At 42.2% G+C, this 24327-nt stretch overlaps 1 protein-coding gene and 1 long non-coding RNA gene across 2 annotated transcripts; one reads left to right on the forward strand and one right to left on the reverse strand.

Annotated features, from left to right (window-relative positions):
- Window positions 1-3447: 3447 nt before the first annotated feature.
- Window positions 3448-11699, reverse strand: LOC144376303 (uncharacterized). Its single transcript, XR_013436609.1, has 2 exons — window positions 11490-11699; window positions 3448-3637 (listed from the first exon to the last, which is right to left on the reverse strand). It is a non-coding gene; the product is annotated as an uncharacterized LOC144376303 (long non-coding RNA).
- On the forward strand, window positions 10982-23620 carry Enc1 (ectodermal-neural cortex 1). Its single transcript, XM_005328953.5, has 3 exons — window positions 10982-11464; window positions 14900-16702; window positions 21007-23620. Exon 2 carries the CDS (start codon window positions 14913-14915, stop codon window positions 16680-16682), a length of 1770 nt encoding a protein of 589 aa, XP_005329010.1. The 5' UTR covers window positions 10982-11464; window positions 14900-14912; the 3' UTR covers window positions 16683-16702; window positions 21007-23620.
- Window positions 23621-24327: the final 707 nt, after the last annotated feature.

The following is a 24327-nucleotide window of genomic DNA, read 5'->3' on the forward strand; positions in this document are numbered from 1 at the left end:
GGGCAAGTTCAAAAGCACACAGTAGTAACACAATAAATATTTATAAAATGAGTAATTTAATGGTTTAACAAAATAGAGATAATGGCAGTATTCACCTCAGAAGTTTGTTGAGAGGATTCAACACACTATAAGCCTGGTGTGACTGTAAATGGACATTATTATTTATAGATGATCTATGTCTGTGTATTACTCTAACACAAACAGATTCATCAGTTTAGTTTCTGTGTAGACTCTTCACCTCAGAGTTAAGTATTAGACAAAACAAGAATTTTGAATATATAAGGTAGCTGTCTGTAGAACTGAGCACAGACCAAGAGGATTCGTTCTGGCACTTTAGAATGAAGGGCCCACTTCTTACTGTGGATGATAGTCTGTGCTTTCCATTGCCTAAGTCTGATCATGTCTAGTAACCAAGGAATATAGACCAGTTAATCACCTGGAAAAGAAATAAATTAGCTTGCTTCTGACTTGCTCTTTGGGTGACTTCTTATCTTGAGAGGAATGGCACAGGGATGCCAGTCAGTTCATACATGAAATTGTCTCAGCTTCAAAGAAGACCAAGTTATTTGCATTGTTTTTTTTTTTTTTTCATCAATGATTGTTCTTGTTTAGAGATTTGGGGACACTTTCTTTTTAAGTGATGTCTCTGAATGTGATCCTATCAATGAAATTCTGATTAAGCCAAAAAATGTGGAAATGCAGTTTTCCAGATAACTTAAGGCAAATCATTTGGGTTCAGTCCAAGTTGAACATGTATTAAAAATGCATTATTAGGTCTTCTTGCCTTAGCAAGCATAAAGCAATAAGCATAGTTTTGATACTTCCTTGTGAGGTAAGAGGAAAGAGCCATTCATTTGCTAAACCATTCACTTACTCATTTCGTAAGTATTTATTGTGTTATTAGTGTGTGCTGGGCTAGGGTGGACACTGTGTCAAAGGAGGGAAGCTACTGGTGGCCAACAAAGTCTGTGTTCACTTGGCAACAAAACTGCTTGGCAAATACATGATTCTAGGCAAGATGTTTACTTCTCAAACTCATTTCTCATTAGCAAAATGGAGCCCAATAAGGATACTAGCTTCCTTTCCATGTTTATTTGAGGGTTACAAAGCATAAAAGCACTCTAGAAACTGAATTTCTCTATGAGTGGTTATGGTATTCAATGCCTGAGAAACCTGTATTGCTTTTAGAAAATTATTTCAAATGGCCCAAACATTAGATCATTGTAAGAGATGCAGCCGTTTCCCTGTTGACTTTCTATTACATGAAAAAAAAAATAACCTTTATATTTTTAGATGACTTTAAAAAATTCTTAACATTAATTGAAGTTCTAAATACATGTGGATGCACAATAGTAGAGGGACAGGACCCCTCCCCAGCTCCAGCCCATTCTGCAGGGGCCCACGGGGAACAGTTTCTGTTTTTGTTCTTCAGCTTCATCTCACATCAACATTGCCCTCTTACTGCTAACTCTTATTTACCAGCTTGAGATAGTACGTATTGATTTGTTGCTTAGCTAGACATTATTTGCTTTTAAAAGAAAGGTCCAACAGGGACATATTCTCTTGTGTTTAGCATCTGTTTTCTGAAAGTTGAGTATAGGGAACATGTTTTCTTAATCATTCTAGTGGGTTGGCTTCTAGACCATTGAAGTTTTACTCTGTTTGATTCTTCAAGGAGTGAAAAGCACCACAACATGCTCAAGGAGGCCCATGCCGACTTGCTGACAATGTCCCTCCCATCTGTAAACCATTGTCCAATAAAAAGATTTCAAATTTTAGCATAATCTGTGTATCTTGGGGTTTTAAACACAATGTCACAGTTGCTGGAGACAGCCCAAAAGTTAAAAGCTTCCTTTACTTTCCATTGCGTGTTCTCTCCAGTTCTTTCCAGGAGGACACACAGAACTCCCCTGGGCCTTTGGCTAGCAGACACTGACATGGGAAGAAGATGTTTCTCTATTTGGAGCTTGATCATGACTGTGGAGACGGTGTTTCATTCCATAGTTAAGAAAGTTGGTCTGAACTAAATTTAAGAGAGCAACTTGATTAGGGCATTCATTTGCTTGTGAAGTGTTGTACCAATCTCCAGTGGGTACAGTGTGCCAGGTTGAAAGAATTGGTAAGATGTTTAATCAACAATGGTGAAATGGAGAAATGGATTTTTAAAGAACTACATAATTTTAGTCAATCAATTCCAGCTTCTCATTTGTCACACCTTTATCAGACCTGTCAACATGAAGCAAAATTAACCAAGTAATTCATTTCTTCTCTTTAGTAAACCCACAGAGTGTGTGCCAGGCATACAAAGCTGGCATTCCAAAGGATAGAAAAGCAGGCACCTTAGCTAATTGGGAAAATGGAGGAAGCAATGTAGTTCAATGGTTAAGGACTCAGCTCAGGAATGGAACCACCATTTGACCCAGCTATCCCACTCCTTGGTCTATACCCAAAGGACTTAAAAACAGCATACTACAGGGACACAGCCACATCAACATTTATAGTGGCACAATTCACAATAGCTAAACTGTGGAACCCACCTAGATGCCCCTCAGTAGATGAATGGATAAAGAAAATGTGGCATATATACACAATGGATATTACTCAGTGATAAAAGAGAATAAAATCATGTCGTTTGCAGGGAAATGATGCAGTTGGAGAATATAATGCTAAGTGAAGTTAGCCAATCCCCCCAAAACAAATGCCGAATGTTTTCTCTGATATAAAGAGGCTGATTCATAGTGGGATTGGGAGGGGAAGCATGGGAGGATTAGATGAATTCTAGATAGGGCAGAGGGGTGGGAGGGAAGGGAGAGGGCATCGGGGTAAAAAAGATAGTGGACTGAGATGGATATCATTACCTTAAGTACATGTATGAAGACACGAATGGTGTGAATATACTTTATATACAATCAGAGATATGAGAAATTGTGCTATATATGTATAATATGAATTATAAGGAGGAAGGAATTGAGACCCACACATGTGATTAAATGTTCCCTGAAAGACTACAGTTACTATTGTAAAAAAAAAAAAAAAAAAAAAAAGAACTCACATTTTGTGGGGGTAAAAACCACTTATGTTCTGTTTTCACATAATGGGAATTTAGTGTTTTAGAGTTGTTGTGAGAATTAAATAAAATGGGCATATAAAGTCTTAGTACATGATGAGACTATATAACTATCAAGGTCTAGTTGTCATTAACACCCAGCGGCTTTCAGAACAACTTATATTAGCATTGTGTGCAGAAGGGGCAGCAACATTGGGATGACTGGGAATTGCTGTTTGTGTCAAGGAGACATGACCTAGATATAGGGCAGAGGATCATTGTAAGACTGGCCATCCATTGCAGACCGGCCAGACCCAGATTACATTTCCCATTGCTCATTTAGATGTAGAGTTCTGAGGGCAAAAACAACAACAACAACAACAACAACAACAACAACAACAACAACAAAAGAGTAGCTTTTTCAAAACAGAAAGATTTGCACAGCATTGTTCACTCTTCTTAGTTGATTCTTCATTGTAGCCAGAAGAGGGCACTGTTACCTCACCCAAAATCTGCACTGTTGTCGCAAGAGTGTCTGCATTTGTGTCCCATTCCTGGCTTTGTTGGGTGACAGTTTCATTTCTTAGATGACTAGCACAGAAAAAGAAAAAGGAAAAAAATAAATAAAAGCAAACTTTAGTCTGTAACAGGACTATGCAAAAAAAAAATTGTGATGTGACATGACAAATGGTTTATATTCTGTTAAGCCATGGAAAATTACATATGGAATTTCAAAAATAGACAAACTTGACAGAGAAAATATATTCAGATGAAATTGATGGAGGTTCTGCCTGGAAAATCACTGTCTGAAAATAAGAACATACCGTGGTATTTCTGCTCATTTTCAGCATCACGAGTGTCTCAGAAAAGGTATAAAAGGAATTGATGGAATTTGGGGGACCCCGGGCTGTTTCCTCCTACTTTGCAAACCTGGGAACCTCTTGAAAACAGCAGCCTTTGTTAAGAACAAGGAGTGAGCCACGTTGAGCCCTGTTCCTTCTGCCCATGAGTTCTGCCTTTTCCTTTCTTGGCCAGTGGGACTATGAGCCACTTTACCATTTTTAACAAGCCAATTTTTAATGAGGCAATAATGGGTTTATTTATAATCCGTGCATGAAAAATGGTCATTGAAGAGGACCAGTTCACAGCCCAGGCGGTCTGGGATCCCAAGGCTCTCTTGGAGACTAACAGCCTAATAAGAGTGACAGAAATTGAGCTCTTTCTATGTTTATGTTCTTTTCCCTTTCATTCCTCTCAAATTTCCCTATATATGATTTCTTTCCATAGTTTCAGAGTTAGAAGGAAACACGTTCAAAATGCAAATACAAGTACACGGATGGCAAGCCAAGCCTACATGCTGTAAAATCACAGTGGAAGGCTGGAAAAAGCCTCATGGAACTGAGAAATATTTCCTGCACCATGTATTAATGAGTGACTAATTGGCTAAATAAATGAATGTATGAATAAAACTACAACTTCACAGATAATCGTGGATATGAAAACTGGCAAAACTATTTGAATACACTTAACTTTTAAAAGATCCCATTTCCTCCTGCTATTTAAGTATATCCAAATATCATCAGATAAGGAAATAGCCAATTTTCCACCTTTGATAGAGGAATTTACAGAAAACTTTAAAGTTACTCGTAAGGCTCCGAGAAACTTATGCTTGCATGTATGATTCTATATTTGCTTATGTTGTATTTTCAACATCATGAGGAGAAACACTTGTGGGAATCTTAAAACGTCACGTTTATCAGCATCCCCTCTTTCATTCTTTCTTCATTAAATTCATGTTAATTTGCAGCCTCCTGATTTCAGTTCCATCTGAGGCTGCATTGAGGAAGGTTTGTGCTCATAGACTGCCATAAATTCTTTTAATAGTTGTTCAAAGGTACAAGCTCTTGGACCACAAAGGTCCCTTCTTCTGGTCCCTTCTTCATGCCCAGACCTGCTCAGAGACTTGGCATCTTGCCTTGGAAGCAGAGCATGCAGGCCAAACAAAACCTTCATTTTCATTGCTTGGAACAACGGTCAATTCTTGAATGTAATTACTTACAACAAATTAAGAGTTTAGATCCAGGAGCCTTGGGGCACTCAAAAGATTAGGGAAAAATAGTTCAAGATTCCCCCAGCCTACCCAAGGCCACACCCTCAGAGGCCTGGTGTGATTCTGATAGGTGCAGGTGAGCTTTTACCACGCACACCCTGCAAGATCATCAGAACAGGAGTGGCGCCTATATTTCATATATATGCTCTGTTTGGGCAGGACTGCCCTCTTCTAAATATAGCTAGCTGCTTTCTTTTTAAACATGTGGTTTCTTAAATACTTTTCCCTTTACAGCAGTTTTGTTTTTTAAGGTAATAAAGAGTGAAGAACTATTTTTCCACCATCAATTTCAGATCCATTCAATATCAGACCCGTTCAAAATGAGAAGACAGTATCCATAAAAGATGGAGGCAAAGGCAGACCCCATGACTTTGAGCTTGTATGATACAAGCTGTTAGCTTCCTGGGTGTGCAGGAAGAGGAGAGACTCACAGAACCCCTATAGGAGACAGATAAGTTCATTCAAATCATGAACGTATCCTCTCACCCAGTGCTACTAAACAGAAGTAGAATAAGAATTTGATAAGAATTTTAGATCTTTAGGAAAGTTACTGGAAATATATATAGGTTCAGGAATATCATTATTCTTAAACAGTTTACTAAGGAATCATAAAAGAAAGCATTATAGAGGGCTTACCACAAGCCAAGTACTACTGTTATATATTTAATCTGCAAAACAACCTTCTTTCCAGGTATCCCCACATTGTTATTACCCCCCATTGTAGCTTAAGGTATCAAGAATTTACAGTACTTACCCCCAGACACCCAGCTAGTAAATATGGAAACTGGAATTCAAGCTCAGTTCTAGAGTTTCTTCCCTCAACCACTTAACCACTAAAAATAAAATACCATGCAGGCGAAGAAAAACTGGAACTTAAATACTTGGTGTCATTATCTCCAAGTGGTAAGTTAGGGTTTTTCTTTTGCTTTCCTGTAATTTTCCAAACCTCTACCATGCATTTGCTTTTGTAATCAGAAAAATAATAAATACTGTTTTAAAATCCTGCCTCTAAAATTTAAAACCCACAACAGGGTGTGAAGAGCATTGTCTTAAAGGGTCTGGAGTAGAAATAACAACCAGTCTAGATCACTTGATTTACTAATGACCACACTTTATAGAGTAATACCAGGGAAAAGTGACTCAAATGTGTTCCTCTGCAGTCCCGTTAGCAGCCAATAAACTGTCTACCCTTTGAAATGTCACTTGAGGCTGTAGAAGGTGAGGGGGTCTCAAAGGAAGAATGAATTTCCCAACTATAACAGCCTTTAATAGAGGAGGGCAATGTGAACAGTGGAGCTTAGTACTTGAAAAACAAAGAATTTCACACAAAACTTCCCATTAACCATCATAATAGAAAAATCAGTTGTATTCATATATAGCAGCAATGAGCAACTGGAATTTGAAATGCAAAAGCATACTGGAATCAAATTTAATTCTGAAAGTACCCATAAGTTGGCACCTATAATGGATGTAGGAAGCAACTGAAATTTTAAAACATGACCAAATCAATGTGGATGCAATCTGAAAGAATACTTTCTACCTTTATCACAACAGATTATCAACACAAACACAACAGTCTTTAAAAAACCATAAATGCAGAAGATGGCAAATCAAAATTAAGAACATTTACTGTTAATTTAGACCTTTTGTTCTTCCCGAGTGGAAAAAACTTGATTACTGACTTATAAAATGCAGATAACTTCTTGTATTGATGACCTTTCCCTTCTCTTTGCCTCACTGATAAAAAGCCAGGTAGATAGATACTCCTCACCCTCTGCTTTCTTTTGAAAAATAAGAGAGTTACTGATACAATTTCCTAGGTTTTTGTGTCTGATAGGGTGAAGTGTTGATCTGAGCTCTGTGCTGAGCCCCCTCAGGTCCTCCTTCAAGAATGAAGGACAGAGTGATTTTTCTAGCAGGTAAGGATAATGATGACAGAAGGCTTGGCTGTTAGTCTTCAGAACAGCTTCTGCAAAAAAAGTGCCACTCTGCCCAAGGCCGGTGGTCCCTTCCCTGGGCAGCCTGCTTTCAGAAACTGGTTAATACAGCCCTTATGAAAGTTTAGCCTTCTCACCTCTCTGATGAGACAGGGGACAACTCCGCAGGGTAATTTCAGTTCCAGAGGTCCTTGTGGGGCTGGCTGAAGCCTTAGCAAGTTATATCCCAGTTCAACTTCTCCTTCTACTCATACTCTTTCCCTCCCTCTCAGAGGTGTTGATTCCGGAATATGTGTGTGGCCAGGAGATGTCATTCCTGGCTGGGGGTCCACTTCCCCAAATGAATCTGACATGATGGAAGTCCTAGGAGTACAATCTTTGGTCATCTGGACAAGGTGATGCATACTTGGAATCCCAGTGAGTCTGGAGGCTGAGGCATGAGGATCACAAGTTTGAGGCCACCCTCGGAAACGGAGCCAGGCCCAAGGCAACTTAGCAAGACTCTCTCCAAATAAAAAATAAAAAGGGCCGTGGATGTAGCTCAGTGGTAGAACGTGCCTGGGTTTGATTCCCAGTACAAAAAAACAAAAACAAAAACAAACAAACAAACAAAACCTTGGGCAGACACTGGCCCTATGCCACGCTGAGTCTACCAGACATGGCTATGAACACTATCAAGCAAGCAGTACACAAAAAAGCTGGGCCATCTTCCTCAGAAGAAGTGGATCAAAGAACAAAGAGGACACTTTTGGATTACCAGCAGGGAACATGTTGGAAATTTGGGTGGGGCTTTGGGCGGTGGCAGGAGGCAGGATGGCAGCTGCTTGGCCCACTATTTGGTCTAATCCCCTGAGCTGTCCTAGTCCCTGGTACCGTGATCACACTGTGTTAATTAAATCATTCTCATTAATTCAGCCTGGGTGTAAATTAGGAAGGAATGAAGATAAATTAGGTTTGAAGGCAGCTAATACATTTAACCCCATGCTGCTTATTTTGCAGCCTAACAAAATAACGTTGTTAAAGGAGATAACAAGGCCAAAGCCTTGGGCACAGCTTCCTAATAGCATTAAAAAAATGAGACCTTGGTTTGGTGTCACAAGCAGAGGCAAAGACAGGTTCCCAGGGGCCTATGGACTGGCCTGATATCTTGAGTAAAGTGCTGGCTATTGTACAATACAGAATGGGCTGAATTTCCTGAGTTGTCTGTGACTTAGCTATCTATGACTATTGTCCAGTTTAATTACAGTCCGGTTCAAGCTTTCTTCCTGTACAGGTACAAGACTTACTCACCTTTTCTTCGTGTGAATAGAGTGATAAGAATTATCTTTAGGACTGGCTTGGAGATGCTGTAAAAATTATATTTTGAGTTACTATTGTCATAATTATACTAACTTGAAAATCACTTTTAGCCACAAGATAAACATTAATCCAGTGGCCCAAAGACTCTTCATACATTGGTTCAAGCAAGTTGGTGTACAGTTAGTAGAAGGTCATCAGCAGCACACATGCTTTCCTAAAAACTAAGTTTAGTTCCTATGTCTTTCAGCAGGAAGTTGTTTCCAGTTTTTACAACCTACATTAACTAATGTCTTTATCTTCTGTTGCTAACCTCCCTGAGTCAGATGAAACAAATGTATATGGTCATTGAATACATTTCAGGATTTTCCAGTCTGTAACTCACCCCCCCACTTTCTTGACACATAAATAATAGCAACATTAGGTAGAAAAGACACTGTAAAATGGTTGATGCTTGATGACACAATGGTCAGATATTTCATTCCTCTCTCAGTCATGTCTGCTTAGCAGAAACAGATTACCTGTCTCTAGCGTGGTGGCTTCTGGCGTGATAGTTCCTGGGGCAAAACCCCTAGACAACCTACTGAGCTACATATGTACACCATTTCAAGACAGGATCATCCAGGACAGTTCTGGGTAGATTTGGTAAGTGAATGGAGTAAAAAGGGCGTTATCTCTCCTTAATGAGAAAAAGTGTTAACCTCTTAAAATGTTTCCCTCGCTGGAAGACATTAACACATGGTCTTCAACACCAATATTTGCCTTTGACATACAGTCCAGACAAAGGCCTGATGGAGGTGTCTAGAAGGTACAAGGGAATCTGCCTCTATCGGCTCCACCCATACCTTACCACAAGCTATAAAATACATACAATAGCTACACATTCCCGCCTCCCATCTTTTCAGCACCTATTTCTGGTGTCTACAGTGTTTCTATCTCTTTGGTCTTTGCTGAGTTGGTCTTTGTCTCTTTAAGGAACTAAGCTATATGCCTGCTGGTACTCATCTCTAAACCTCTACTCTGGCAGACCCTCTACACCTGGTTCCCACCTTGAATCAATCACCTTTCTGGCTTTGTCAAGCACCCTTGAGCCAATATTCTGCATTAAAAATTAAAATAGGAAGCAGATTTTTAAAGGCTCTTAGTGAGGCTGATGAGTTAATGCTAACAAAGGACTTCAGAGGGCACTGTCTTTCTTTGTTTGCAAGGAGGGAAATTTCACAGCAAGAATTACCAGGAGGTAAGGAAGATAAGTGGAACTAGAAAAAAAGAACTAGGAGTCTTGGTTTCAGCAGTTTGTGGTCTCTGGAAGCGCTGTTTGGAGCCTCCTTAGCCCGTTTAAACCATTTCTGAGCTTAGAATCTTAAAGAAAACTGGGGACAAAGACTGGGGGTTGATGGAAGGACAGAGTAAACTCACTGGAACCGCAGGGCTGGGCTACTGCTGAGTGGTTGAATGACCTGGAGCCAGGTAATTCACATTTCCCGGACAACAGGTGATAAACTTTATCCCAAATACCGAATAAAAATCAAACAAACTAAGTTTTAGCTCCCAGAGGGAAGACAACCACTTAGTACAAAGGTGAGAAATGGGATTCATGAATACAGATCTCCACGCGAGATTATTTTTCGTATATTCTTCCTTTCTGCCTGCCACTGAGGATATTAAATGTGTGCGTGCTGGGCCATTTCTTTAATGACCTCTAAACACCACAATACCATAAACAACAACAAACAAACAAACCATCACCAACAACAAAAAACCCAGGAAGGGCCAGGTCTGAGAGGAAGGGCCAGGTCTGAGAGAGTGATTGAGACTTTATCGCTACGGAGAAAGGCGGCGTGGCCGCTTCTTTTGAGTTCGCTTTGAATCAAGCGGCCGCGGCTATTGGTTGCGAAGCACGTGGTGCGCGCCGGCCGGACAGCACCAGGGCTGCTGCTGCCGGGTATCGAGCAGAGTCCGGCCGAGGGCTCCACCCGTCGGGAACGGGGAGGGAGAACGCAGGGAAACTCCTCAATCTCCAGTCTAGCTGGCTCCTTGCCAGCGAGAAACCCTACGTTCCGTCTTGTCCTACCTGTCGTGTCCCCAGTGTCCCGATTTGTGCCCCTTCCCTTGCCACTGACCGCTCCTCGGGTGTCTATCCCAGCGCACTGACTATGCGCCCCCAGATCGCGTGCTGTGGACACCCAGCTCACCCCTGGCCACCCTTTCTTGAACAACTCGTGGGCTCCGGAGCCACGGAGACCACAGCCCCGGGCGGCGCTCTGCTACCTTGGGTCCCTCCCTCAGCTCCGGGGCTATTCATAAATTAGGCTGGCCTAGAGAGGCGCAGACACTTCAACCCGGGAAAACTTATTTTACTCTCGGTCCCTAAGGGTTGCAGCTGCCAGTGGCTGAGATCGTCTGCCCGCTTTGTCTCACTGCACTCTCAGCACCCCTCCCCCGCTTCCTCCACCGATTAACTCCCCCTACGCGCTCTTCACCAGCTCCTCTCCTCCTCCTTCTCAACGTCCTCCCTCTACTTCTGGGGCCGCGTTCTTCCTCCCTCCCTCCCTTGGTGTCAGTCTCTTTGCATACGCGCCCCCTCCCCTCCCCTCCCCGCTGCGCCTCTTATAGCCCGGCGCGCGGCTCCGGGGCGCAGACTGCTCCGGCAGCCAGAGTAGAGGTGGCGTGGCTGTGGCGCTGTGGAGACCGGGTCCAGACGCCAGGCGGCCGCCGGCGCTCACAGCGCTTCCTAGCTCCCTCCCCCAGAGTCCACAGCCCGCCTTCTTCTGCGGCAGGCGCCGCAGGCTCGCTCTCCCCTCTCGAGACGCGTTCGGGGAGACGCTCTGCGGATCCCGCGCGCACGGTCCACGGCTAGGAGACCGTGAGACCGAGGCGAACCGCCAGCGGTTAGCCGGCCCTGAGCCTGTGCTCCAGGCGCGGTCCCCTCTCTCGCCGGCGCCCCATGCGCCCTTCTTTCACCCGGGCTGTCGCCACTGCTTCCCGGGACTGAGTCGCCCGCTTCGTCGTCTCCACCCCTGAGACCGAGGCAAGAACCCAGCCAGTTGTTTGCGGAGGCCAGTCACCACTGCTGTAAGTTTTCCCCACTGTCCCGAACCTGTTGCTAGCGGGTGGGTTTCAGTGGCCGCTGGGGTTGCGGGGGTGCGTTCCCAAGGGTGAGCGTGCGTCGGGCCGCCCTGAGTTCCCATTTAGGCTGGTGAGAAGCTGTTCCCCGGGTGGAGAACTGGGTGTCCGTCCCTGTCCTAGCACTGGAAGCGGGAGCTGGACTTAACTGGAAAGCCGACCCGCCTGCCCTCCGCCGCGCAATGCCCGGGCAAGCCGCGGGAGGAGCCGGGGCCGGATGTTACCAGCCTGGCTCCCTGCAGCGTTCAGGGTTCAGCGCCTGGGGTCGTTGGCCCACGTTGCATGCTACCGGCTCTCCGGAGAATTGGGGCCACGCTCAGACACTCCTGCGGGCACTTCATTGCGGCCAAACGTCTATGGGAAATGAATGAAAACTGGTTTCTGAAAATCTATCATGCAAGCTTTTGGCTTCCAGTGTAACATTATTTTCAAAGGATAGGAATTGGTGGGCTGGGTGGAGATGAAACATTGAGCTTGTTCGACACATGCTATGTGGTGTCATCCTCACCGGCATGGCCAGCGTGTTAAATAGAGTTGTAACTGCTATAGGGGATTATATGGTAAAACATATATTTTTGTTAAAATGGAACATCACGAAATCTTTTGTTATCAATAATGTGAATTCTTGAGAACATCTGCCTATTTCTGCTTTGATAGGTTTGAGATCAGTTTTAAACCTGGAGAGACGTTAGAGGGGCTGAATATTAGATGTAGAGCTCCTGTGTGAGCATAGAGTGAAGTGAAGTTATTGTAACTGGAAGCCCTTTTGATGTTCACAGTAATAGCAGCCCTTTTCTCTGTCTTCTTTGTAGATGCAGGTTAAGTATATGTGTGCATTTTCTTGGCCACTTCTTTGGCATGCAAATATTATGTCTCTGGGGGCTTAAAAAGTGCCAGAAGAATGATTCATTTCATGTTGAAGGTGTGTTTAGTGACTGTATAAATGATTTCCCCTGATATTTTGATGTTTGAATAATTCTAAACCAGAAAGCAAATGGTTTCTCTTGGGTCTTCAAGTGTACCTTTTATTTCAATCATACATTGCTGCAAGAATGTTAGATTTTGACAGTGACATGTTTTTTCAATTGGATGGTATCCAAGATGACAGGGTAGTTTCTTCCTCCTGGCTTATAGAGCAGCCTAATAAACACAGGATGCAAAGAGATGCCCATCCTGTATCCTAAAGTCTTCTAGACAAACTGTTTTCTTAAATGTACACCTGGTTCTGAAATGTTTTACACCACACCAATTTCATGTTCAGGGCCCAGCAGGATTCCCAACTCAAGTGTCCAAAGCATTTAAATGCTTGTGGACCTGCTTACAGGGAGTCTGGAAGCAGCTTCATAGGAATGTTTAGACAATCTTTTGAAGTTTGGGTTCAGACATATCTGAATACTTCAGAATCCTGGGACATTCACAGAGGATCTATTGGTCATTCTCCAGAGCCCTGAGCATTCCTAAAAATGGACTAGAAGGTAGAGGCTTAGCTGGAGTTTGGAGTGATGCTTGGCTGCTCTCCATTTTTCATATCCCTAGTCATTTCTTGATGTTTTTCAAAGTCTTCCTAACATCGGAGTTCTAGGACTTTGTTACTTTCTTCCACTAAGCCATGTTTACTCATAATGAAAGGTAACATTCCAAATATTACTGCAAACAAGTTACATCACCTAATAATATGTGGTCTGAGTGTCAAAGCCATAGGGCACCTGCCTTTGTTGTTTTTCTGTGCTGTCTCGCACCTGGCCGTGGAAGAGCAGTTTAGTATTTTTGTCCGTGGATCTGGTAAATCATTCATTCATGTGTATCTGTTAACAATTCCTGGAATATAAATTTAAAAAAATAAATATCTGAATGGTTGAAGGAAAAACAGACTGCTTCAGCTGTGCTGTAAGGACTGGCTGTTCTGCTTGGAAGAGATACTGTAACTAACCTCACAGTTTACCCTCTGGGTATAAACAACTTCCTCAGGAATCCTTGGACAGGCAGGTTCTTAAAGGGCTTTATTCCTTTGAAGTAATAGAAGGGTAATATAAAAAGCACAAGGGTGGGGGAGTTCAGTTTTCAAAGATGGATAATAGGAATTTAACATAACTTTACCCAACACTTCCCATATGGCAGAAAGTCAAAAGATAGCATTAGATTCTGTATTAATTTAAATAGATACCTCGGAAAGCACTTTAGTTAGTAAATAAATTTTAGGGTGGCCCTAAATGAATGAGAGCTGGCAAAATACATATCCACTTAATGGTGTATGTGCCTGCGCGTGCACATGTGCGCTCGTGCCCACACACAGGAACCTGTGTATTTTTATTTAAATTTAAATAAATAGTACATGCATTTTGAACTCCCTATATGCAGGTGCCAGCAATTGCAGGTACATAAGAACAGTCCTGGTGAGGTACTGTTTAATCACAAGAGGAGGTAGATGCCTCCTTTGTTCTTGTGACTGGTTTTCCAAGAGTTGGTACAGAGTAGTAGGAAGAACCAAAAAAAAAAAAAAAAAAGCATGAGTATATGCTCCTTTATAATTCTTCCTTTTTTTGGTGCCAAATCCTCCTTTTGAAAACTGTCTAGAGCATAAAAGATGGGTGATGATTGTGGCCAGAATCTATTCTGTGCTTTCAGTAAAGCTTTTGATCAATATATGGTTGTGTATGTTGGTATATTTAGAACCTCTGTAGCAGTAGAACTGTCTGGCTAGAAATATATTATTGTTTATTTATTTTTATAGTACTAGGATTCGAACCCAGGGCCGTGTTAGGCAAGTGCTCTACCATTGAGCTACATGCCCAGCATCTGTTAACATTTAAATTGTAGAAGTTGGGCATTTACTGTATATGCAGAGTTTGGATCTTACCAAAGGAATTCTTAATGGAATTAATTAGTAGGTTTTTTTTTTTTTAAACACATGGTTTTATGTTGCATAGGGCATTACAGCTGGTGCCTGTCCTGGCTTTACGAGAGCAGGAGGCTTGGCATTTTAAGTGGCCTTCAGTGAATCAGCTGGACTGGCACAGGAGCTGAGAATGAGACCTGCTCCCCTTGGCTTTGCTGACTTACATTCTCAAGGACTTCAATATCCTCGAAGTTGGCAATCAGGTTTTCCAAGATGAACCTGCTTGTAGGCAGTGAACTTTTTTTTTTTTTTAAACAGTGTATAGTTTAAACAGCTCAATAGGATGACAGTGAATTCCTTTCCTTTCCTTCCAGGTAGTTGTCTCTGGCTTTGTTTTGGAATGGCTATACCTTTATTCAGAATGGCAGCAGGGTTAACAACAAAGTGTTGTTTTCTTTGTCCAAAACAATTGTTGCTTTTGGTCTGCTGCTGGGAACATCAGGAACATGTTGTTCAATAATTTTGTTTTTGTTTTGTTTTGTTTTTAGGAGTGGAAACAAAATGTCAGTCAGCGTTCATGAGAACCGCAAGTCCAGGGCCAGCAGCGGCTCCATTAACATCTATCTGTTTCATAAGTCTTCCTATGCTGACAGTGTCCTCACTCACCTGAACCTTTTACGTCAGCAGCGTCTCTTTACCGATGTCCTTCTCCATGCAGGAAACAGGACTTTTCCTTGTCACCGGGCAGTGCTGGCTGCGTGTAGCCGCTACTTTGAGGCCATGTTCAGTGGTGGCCTGAAAGAGAGCCAGGATAGTGAGGTCAACTTTGACAATTCCATCCACCCTGAAGTCTTGGAGCTGCTTCTTGATTATGCATACTCCTCCCGGGTGATCATCAATGAAGAAAATGCAGAATCGCTCCTGGAAGCTGGTGATATGCTGGAGTTTCAAGATATCCGGGATGCATGTGCTGAATTCCTGGAAAAGAACCTGCATCCCACCAACTGCCTGGGCATGCTGCTGCTGTCCGATGCGCACCAGTGCACCAAGCTGTATGAACTATCCTGGAGAATGTGTCTCAGCAACTTCCAGACCATCAGGAAGAATGAAGATTTCCTTCAGCTGCCCCAGGACATGGTAGTACAGCTCTTGTCCAGCGAAGAGCTCGAGACTGAAGATGAAAGGCTCGTATATGAGTCTGCAATTAACTGGATCAGTTACGACCTGAAAAAGCGCTATTGCTACCTCCCAGAGCTGTTGCAGACGGTGAGGCTGGCACTCCTGCCAGCTATCTACCTCATGGAGAACGTAGCCATGGAAGAACTCATCACCAAGCAGAGGAAGAGTAAGGAGATCGTGGAAGAGGCCATCAGGTGCAAACTGAAAATCCTGCAGAATGATGGCGTGGTGACCAGCCTCTGTGCCCGGCCTCGGAAAACTGGCCATGCCCTCTTCCTCCTGGGAGGACAGACTTTCATGTGTGACAAGCTGTATCTGGTAGATCAGAAGGCCAAACAAATCATTCCCAAGGCCGACATTCCCAGCCCTAGAAAAGAGTTCAGTGCATGTGCGATTGGCTGCAAAGTGTACATTACTGGAGGGCGGGGGTCTGAAAATGGTGTCTCAAAAGATGTCTGGGTTTATGATACCCTGCATGAGGAGTGGTCCAAAGCTGCCCCCATGCTGGTGGCCAGGTTTGGCCATGGCTCTGCTGAACTGAAGCACTGCCTGTATGTGGTTGGGGGGCACACGGCTGCAACTGGCTGCCTCCCAGCCTCCCCCTCAGTCTCTCTAAAGCAAGTCGAACACTATGACCCCACAACCAACAAATGGACCATGGTAGCACCACTTCGAGAAGGCGTTAGCAATGCCGCCGTAGTGAGTGCCAAGCTCAAATTGTTTGCTTTCGGAGGTACCAGCGTCAGTCATGACAAGCTCCCCAAGGTTCAGTGTTATGATCAGTGTGAAAATAGGTGGACGGTACCGGCCACCTGTCCCCAGCCCTGGCGTTACACAGCAGCAGCTGTGCTGGGGAACCAGATTTTTATTATGGGGGGAGATACAGAGTTCTCTGCCTGCTCTGCTTATAAATTCAATAGTGAAACTTACCAGTGGACCAAGGTGGGAGACGTGACGGCAAAGCGCATGAGCTGCCATGCTGTGGCCTCCGGAAACAAACTCTATGTGGTTGGAGGATACTTTGGCATTCAGCGATGCAAGACTTTGGACTGTTACGATCCAACTTTAGACGTGTGGAACAGTATAACCACAGTCCCATACTCACTGATTCCTACTGCTTTTGTCAGCACCTGGAAACATCTGCCTTCTTAAACATCCTAAATAAGCATGAGGTAAGACAAAAGTTCAGCTGGAGATGTGTGCATTTAATTAGGGTTAGTTGTCTAAGTTCAGAGTATGGAGTCAGACACAATCCATGTAACCTATATTGAAGTACTACAGAAACTATTAAAATGAAAGATTTTGCACCTCCAGAACTTAAATACCTGTGTTGATCACAGCCTTGACTCCCTATAACATAAGTCAGTGGTTCTCAGCCTTCGCTGAGCCTGCGAATCTTCTAAAGAGCTTTTCACAAACTGTGGGTCCCAGAAACATTGTTTCTTCTGGTCTGGGGTGAGACCTAGGCATCAGTGTTTTTAGAAAGTTTTCTCCTTTGCTAATATTCCACCAGGTTGGGAACACTTGACCTCTGTTAATAATGCCAGCTAGTGTTTATTGAGGCCTTGCTTTATGCTGTGTGTTTCAAATGAATCATCCCATTTGATCCCACAGCAACCCTATGGGATATTATTACTAGCCTCATGTCTAGAGGAAAAAACCTGATTCCTGCAGAAGCTAAGTAAGTTGCCCAAAGTCTAATAAGTGGAAGCGTTGGTCAAGAATTAATCCAGGGCCTGGAGCTGTAGCTCAGTGCTTGAGCGCTTGCCTCACATGTGTGAAGCACTGGGTTTGATCCTCAGCACCACATAAAAATAAATAAATAAAGATATTGTATCCATCTACAACTAAAAAAAAATGTTAAAAAAAGAAAAAAGAAATTAACCCAGGCAGTCTGACTTCAGAGCACGTGTTTGTATATTATGACAAACTGCCATTTAATAAACCTGAGCTTCACGTTAGTGTCATCCCAGAAGATACTTGGTTGATATTCAAATTCCACTCCCTCAAACCCATTCTGGACTGAATAGGGTTAAAGAAAATGCATTTCTCAAATTTGTTCCTTGTTTATTCTCTCCAGAATTATTTATTGGCATATTTAAAACTTTTCCTCAAAGTATAGCCCCACCTTGAGGGTATTTATTAACTTCATAAGGGAATCTAGGTTTGTCCTTGTGAAAGGTTGGTTGCACCTACATTGTACAATTATGTTTGATGTGCAGATACACCCAGCTACCTAAACTGCCCCTAACTATATCTTTTCAGAGTTAATCAGTCAGGCTGACCCTATTGTTGAGGCTAACAAAAGTTTTGTTCTGTGTCATATATCTGAGTACATAATGGTTGTCTTGTGTACTTAAGAGTATATTATTCTCTTGGCTCCCATAATTAATAGGCCCACACAGCTCAATGTTCGAAAAGCTCATGGTTGCTCTGCAGCTAAGCATTCTTAGGGTTGGCCCCAGGAATGGCTTATGCACAAAGCACACAGAACTTGTTGATTTGTTTTGGTGATTCATGGGCTTATTACTAATAACAAGAGGGAAAGATAACCGATTTGGAGAAACTACAAGGAAAATGTAACTCATTACTTTGCAGTTTTGGGCTCTGTTTTCTCTAGCATGTTCATGTAGCATGGGGAAAAAAGGGAATCTAACGGTAGTTGTAAGCTAAACAAGGAGGGGTTTCATCTTGTTTTTTTTTTTTTTCTTTCCCCATTTCTTACAGCTCACTTACAAACACCATTAAAATTGGCCTCACTTTCACATTTTATCTTTCTATTTTTTTCCCCCAATTCTTCAGTTATCTCCTCCAGCCTGTTACAGTTAACAGGGCTCCTGGTAATGCCTTATTTCTCTGAAATGAAAGTCTTTGAAAGGAGCAGGAACAATCAGAAAGCTCCTCTGGGCAGCACTGGGGCTAATGGCATCCCATACCAAACTGGTTTTTGTAGCCTTGCTGGCATCTCAGTAATCCTGAACAAACAAATGCTTTGCAAGAGGTTATTTCATTTGAGATATGAATGCATGACTCAACCCTCAAGCAGGTTTAAAGAACCTCCTAGGCAAAAGCATCAATTAACAGCACTAAACTAGGTGTTAGTCCAGAACTGGCTGTATTTGTACAAAATTCCCTGTTGTTGTGGAGGTAATTGGTGGACTGGCTAGCATCCTTAGAGCAAGGTATGGAAACTGAGGCAGAAAGAAAGACCACATGTGGTTCTAGTCCTAATTTTAAGTTCTAGATCTTTGTGGACTTAAGATTGCTTCTCTGTCAAATCAGTGGTTTGAGACTATAATTCCCTAAGACCTGTCCCGGTTCAAACTTGGATGAATTGACAACAGGGATACCTAGGTCAGTGCCTGGCAGATATTAAGTGTTCTGTACTCTTAGTTTTCTTTTTTCTCTTCAATTTAGACCTTGCTCTGTGACCCAGCAGTGGAGTCAGCTCCGTGTGTGTGTGTGTGTGTGTGTGTGTGTGTGTGTGTGTGTTGGGAAAATCAGGTTTCTTTGACTGTTATCTGTTTCTGATCTTTATTCTTCATATTTGGTTCCTCCTTTTTCAGCCCAGAGTGAATATATTGGCAAACATTTGAACTCAGCCTGTCCTGGGTATCTAAACTTAAGCACATGCTTCCGGGCCCTGGAAAACAGAACAAATAAAATGCAGGGTTATACGTGAAACAACATCCTCTTCACCCTTGGTGCCACCAGTGAGACAAGCACATAAAAACTGAATTTGACAGGGCCAGGTTTGCTGCTTTTACAAGGTGTCAGAAGTGCCTGATCAAAGCCACTCTTTCAGTTTCCGACAGGGAGAATGTAGACTTAAATTTCTAAATTTATTACACACAAGATAGTGTTAAAATGTTTTAGTTGGATGGAGTGATTTGAAGGAGTGCTCAGTAGGTATCCTCGGAAACTGCTGAAGCCCTCATCCCTCTGCTCTCCAAATGTAGGTGCTAAGTGAATTAATCCAGTGTTAACAAAAACCTTCCCTAGACTAAAAGCTCATCCACCAAGGAGGTTTTAACTGTCTCCTGCTGTTTTGTCAGTGGGTGGGAGGGACAAAAAGGAAATTACTTTGATTATCCTCTATTTTCATGGTGCCTCCTGGCCCCAACCTGACAGCACTTGAACTTCCATTTGCTTTGTTTCTTCTCTCTTAGATTTTCATGGAGGATGGGCTGGGTATTGTGTGTTGGGGGGGGGGGGGACTTTTTCTATTTTTCTGTGCTAGTATTCAATGTCTTGAAATTTTATATTATTACAAGATACATTCTTTTGGTTTAATGTGGATACACAGGTTAAAAGAAGGTGGGGGGAGGGGTATGACACTGTAGTCTAAGGAATGCCTTGAAGGCTTGGATCACTGTTAGGAAACAGCCAAAAGAAACAACTATCAGATGAATCAGACTTCTGAACACACAAAAGCAAAGCGAGGAGGATTTAATGCAGTTAATGAGCAGTCCCTCCAGAATTCCCTTTGTCTGTACTTAAGAGTTATAGTAATAGGAATACAGATTCCTAAACTAGTCTGGAAGTGTGCTTTATGAACAGATAGAGTGAGTCTTTTAGAAAGCCCTTTGCAAAACTTAAAACTTCCCTGTATGAAATAAGAATGAAATAAATGGGCAGGGTGAGTAGTGAGAGGAGATGCTAGCTCCTATGAAATATGCAGACTTCATGGTTTTGGTAATTTGAGTTTATATTCATACTTGATGTTGGTGGATTCTCTTCATAATAGAACCCGCATTCTGTGCTTCCATCTTCTGAGTGTAGACTAATGAACTCCAAGAATAAACTCCAGCCTTGGGCTGTCGAGACCTGGTACATTGTCATGTGAAAGGAAGCGAGACTGATGTCTGCCATAATGAATAGTGGGGATGCATTTAAATAAGAGGATTAATATGTCTGTCTTCTATATGGTGAATAAATTTAATTTGGAATCCTTTATGGTAAATGGGCCATGGAGGGTTTGCATAGGAATCTCCTTCTGATACCCAAGTGATCACTTTACAGTGGCTTTTTTTTAATCAGAAATTTTAAGATTATTGGAAACAGGATGGCAATTTAGATATCCAATAGATAGATAGATAGATAGATAGATATCTAAGTTGCCATCCTGTTTCCAATATCCAATAGATAGATACATATCTATCTATGTATCTCCATCACATCATCTATCTATTAGATACATAGATAGATAATAGCACAGAAGTGAGGGTCCTATATTGGATACTGTCAGGCCAGCCATTTGAGAGTGCATGCATACACACATACACCTCAAGGTAAGTACTTTCTGATATCTTTGCACAGTTCCTACTGAACATACAGTTAAGAAGCAACATTGCCCAGCTGTGTCCCAAGTTTAATTTTAAAAAATTTCATGGCTACTAACAAAAATCATAAAACTATAGCATCACACAGATCTTTCATGCCTTTTTTGTTTTGTTTTCTTTTCCTCCCATTTTAGCTCCCTCCATCACTCAGTGTGACAATAGGAGATTTCTACTTTGGAGCTGCCAAGTTTAATGAAGAGAAAGAACAAAAGGAGGAGAAGTTGCTGTAAGACTCGAATAACATCCACTGCACCTTGTCAATGCTCTAACTGGACATGAAGGAAAGGGGTGAGGGAGGGGGTGGGATTCTCAGTGCAAGTAGCACATGGTTTAAATATGAATGACTGAACCTGTGATCTAGTCCTTGTCCTGTAATTGTGGATTAATGTCAGCGTTAATCAGCCCCTGAAAGGGAGAGAAAAGCTGGACCTTTTCCCTTGCTGTACCACATTCAGCATTTGATTCCATGGGCTCCGCCATTTATGTGTAAAATTTGAAATGGTTGTCACCTCTCTCTGAGGAGTGAGCTTGAAGCCTCCACACCGGCAGCTGTTGGTGATTCAAAGCTTCAGCATGGCCAGGAGGGAAGCTGGCTGAGCTGGCTGAAGAATGAGGACCGGTGCGCTGGACTCTCCGTTAATCTCGAAGGGGTTGTTCCTTCCCCCAGGAACATTTCTGAACAATGGGGACATTGTTGGTAGCTGTTTGGTAGATGTTCTTTTCTATTTATAAGTGACTTTAAACTTTCCCTTGGCTGTTAAGAAGTTTGTTATAGATTTAGCTATTTATTGTTTGATGCCTGCATGCTGAAACAATGCTTACAGTTGTCTTCACGTGTATGGATGTGTGAATGGTTGTATGTTTTGCACATTTTGTGGCTGTTGGGATGTGCTTTGCTGCACAAAAATGAAAAACTTTTGAGTTTTGATTTGGAGTATAACTGGAGGGTGGGTGGGGGTGGGCTGGATTTTTAAAATGTTAAGACAGGGAAGGATTATAAGATGGAAACATCCCAGAGGTAGAGAAATCATGGAGGTCACTTTTCTTAGATTCACCACCTTTTTCTGGGGTTTCATGGCGGGGGAGGGGGGGTATGGTTAAGCTGGTGGCTGATGAGATGAAGGAGGAGTCCTTTTTTCTGCCTTTCTCCTTCCCATCTGATTTACCCAACATCAGTCTCAGCTGCTGGAATTTGGAAAGGACCAAATTGTTTTGCAGTTTTTGGTTTTTTTTCTTTGTGTAATATCCTGCAGTCCTGGAAAATTCTATGGAATAGTTCTGTATATAGGGTACAGGTAAAGACATTGTCCAAAGTTTATTTATTTATCTATTTATTACCCTATAAGAATGCTTTGTTGTGTAACCACAGTTAATGGGAACAACCTAAAATGTCACAATGTATATTAATTCACTGACCACATTTGCTTGATCTGGACTCATTGTTCTCTGTTCTTGCTGTAGACTTTAGCAAGTGCTAGAAGTTCTTCAGAAAACATTCACATGGGTACAGTGTACACATTAGTGCCCACCCTTAGGTAAATGTTGAAAAAAACTCTTTGGTATACAAAAGTGACACATTTGGTCACAAAACACCAAAGAATTGTAAGCAGTGGCCCTGTGGAGAGGGTTTCCAGGCTGGTTGGGAATCAGTTGTGAATACCTTCTTTGCTTGTTGGAGTGCTTGTTTACTAAACACGTGCTGTGGTAGCTCTTAGTGCTAGATTTGAGTAGGTGCTTCTTCAGAGGTGTCTGGGGAAGACCAAAGTTTGCAGCTCGGTCTGCTTTGGTCCATGTTTCTCACATTGCTGTATTTTAGAAAATAGGGTTTAAGGCTGATAACAACCTTTTACATTGTGTGTTTGCATTGTCTAATGACAGAAAAATCCTTAACATTTCTCTCCACCTCAGTACTTTAGACTAATTGTACATGTCCGTCCTTGCCATGAATAAGTGGGCTCTAGTTGGACCAAAATAAAATAAATGAGCTGTTGGAATAAAAGAATCACATTACTGTCCAGCAGCTAGTCGTGGTTCCTAGATGTGTTCTAAGCGATGCAAATGTCTAATTGTACTCTGGCGGCATAGTCGGTGTTGATCTGTTGTAGCAGTTACAGCTCTGTAGTTTATGATGCAAATCTGTCCAGAGATGTGTGTGTCACTGCATGACTTCTGAAAGCAGGAAGAATTTTCTGCAGCTGTTTCAAAGTTGGGGCCTGTCCTTGAATCCTCCATTAATTACTGTGTGTGAGCCAGAGGGAGCCACCGTAAGGGTGGGCCCCCAGCCTGCAGGGAACTTTCTGGACTCCTGCTCTTTGAATTGATGTAGGCATTTGTGCTCGCTACTTGACCATTCTCACCCTGTGAAACGTCCCACACTTTGAAGCAAATACAATTCACAGCACAGTACATACAAAAACCTTGGCATAAGACAGAGAAGGTTCTTCTCATTTTGTGAGCTGGTTGCTGTAGAAACGGATAACAAAGGGCAGCCTTCCACTTCTGGTATAATTGTGTAGCCCCTTTTCTCTGGGCTTGACACCTGTCTGAATAAGAGTGATTAGAGCTGCATAATATCCCTCTCTTGGCTATTGAATATGTGGTTCACGTACAGAACTCTGTATAAGTTAGTAAAATGTTCGTGTTCATATGTACTTGTTTGCTACTACTACATTTTTGAGGTTTTGTAAAACATTTTTTTTTCACAATGTGAAACTGAAGGTCAATAAATTATTAGAGATTTTCTCTTCATTGTGTGTGTGTGTGTGTCTTGTCATTATTTGAATATAACATGATATTAGGCATTGAAAACTGGAGCCTTTTTTTATTTACTCACGGATGGACATTTCAAATATTTTTTGAATGTGATTTATCTCACTGTTTTGTCACGTGTTTATTAAAGTAGCTCCATGCATGAAATAAAACCTTTGGCTGTTAGAATCTCTTCAAGCAAAGGAAAAGCCCTCATTTATGTGTTTATCATTATCATAGCTTGGTATATAAAAAGTCACAGGCTATGTAAGATTGAGATCGCATACTTTATATTAGATGGGATTTGGTTTTTGTATTCTTTGTGTGGGTTATACTTTGATAGAAAGCTGATAGAGGGGGCTGGAGTTCTCTTTACTGACATCCCCTTTAGAAACGACTTAAAGTAAGTAAAAGTGTATGCATATTTTTTTCTTTGTAATGGTGCAGGAGAGCCCAAGTGCAACCCCTTAGGCACATTTAGCAGCTTTCAAGTTGACAGATGAAGCCTCCTGCCCCGCCCTCATGGTGGCTTCATGTCACACTGAGATGCTCCTTTATCACTTGGGTTGGACGCCTTATTTTAGTGTGCAGAGCAATGTTCAGTGTAATCTTTTCTAGCCAGAAAATAAATACTACCTAATTGGAACTCTAGGAGACCTCACAAGTGGCACAATACAATTACAGTCTTTGGACTTTGACCAAGATGC

The sequence above is a fragment of the Ictidomys tridecemlineatus genome, chromosome 1 (genome assembly GCF_052094955.1).
Source record: "Ictidomys tridecemlineatus isolate mIctTri1 chromosome 1, mIctTri1.hap1, whole genome shotgun sequence".
Taxonomy (NCBI): Eukaryota; Metazoa; Chordata; class Mammalia; order Rodentia; family Sciuridae; genus Ictidomys; species Ictidomys tridecemlineatus.

Bases quoted from the DNA above. Each gene is read 5' to 3' on its own strand.
- Enc1 (XM_005328953.5), top strand. From the start codon at position 14,913: ATGTCAGTCAGCGTTCATGAGAACCGCAAGTCCAGGGCCAGCAGCGGC.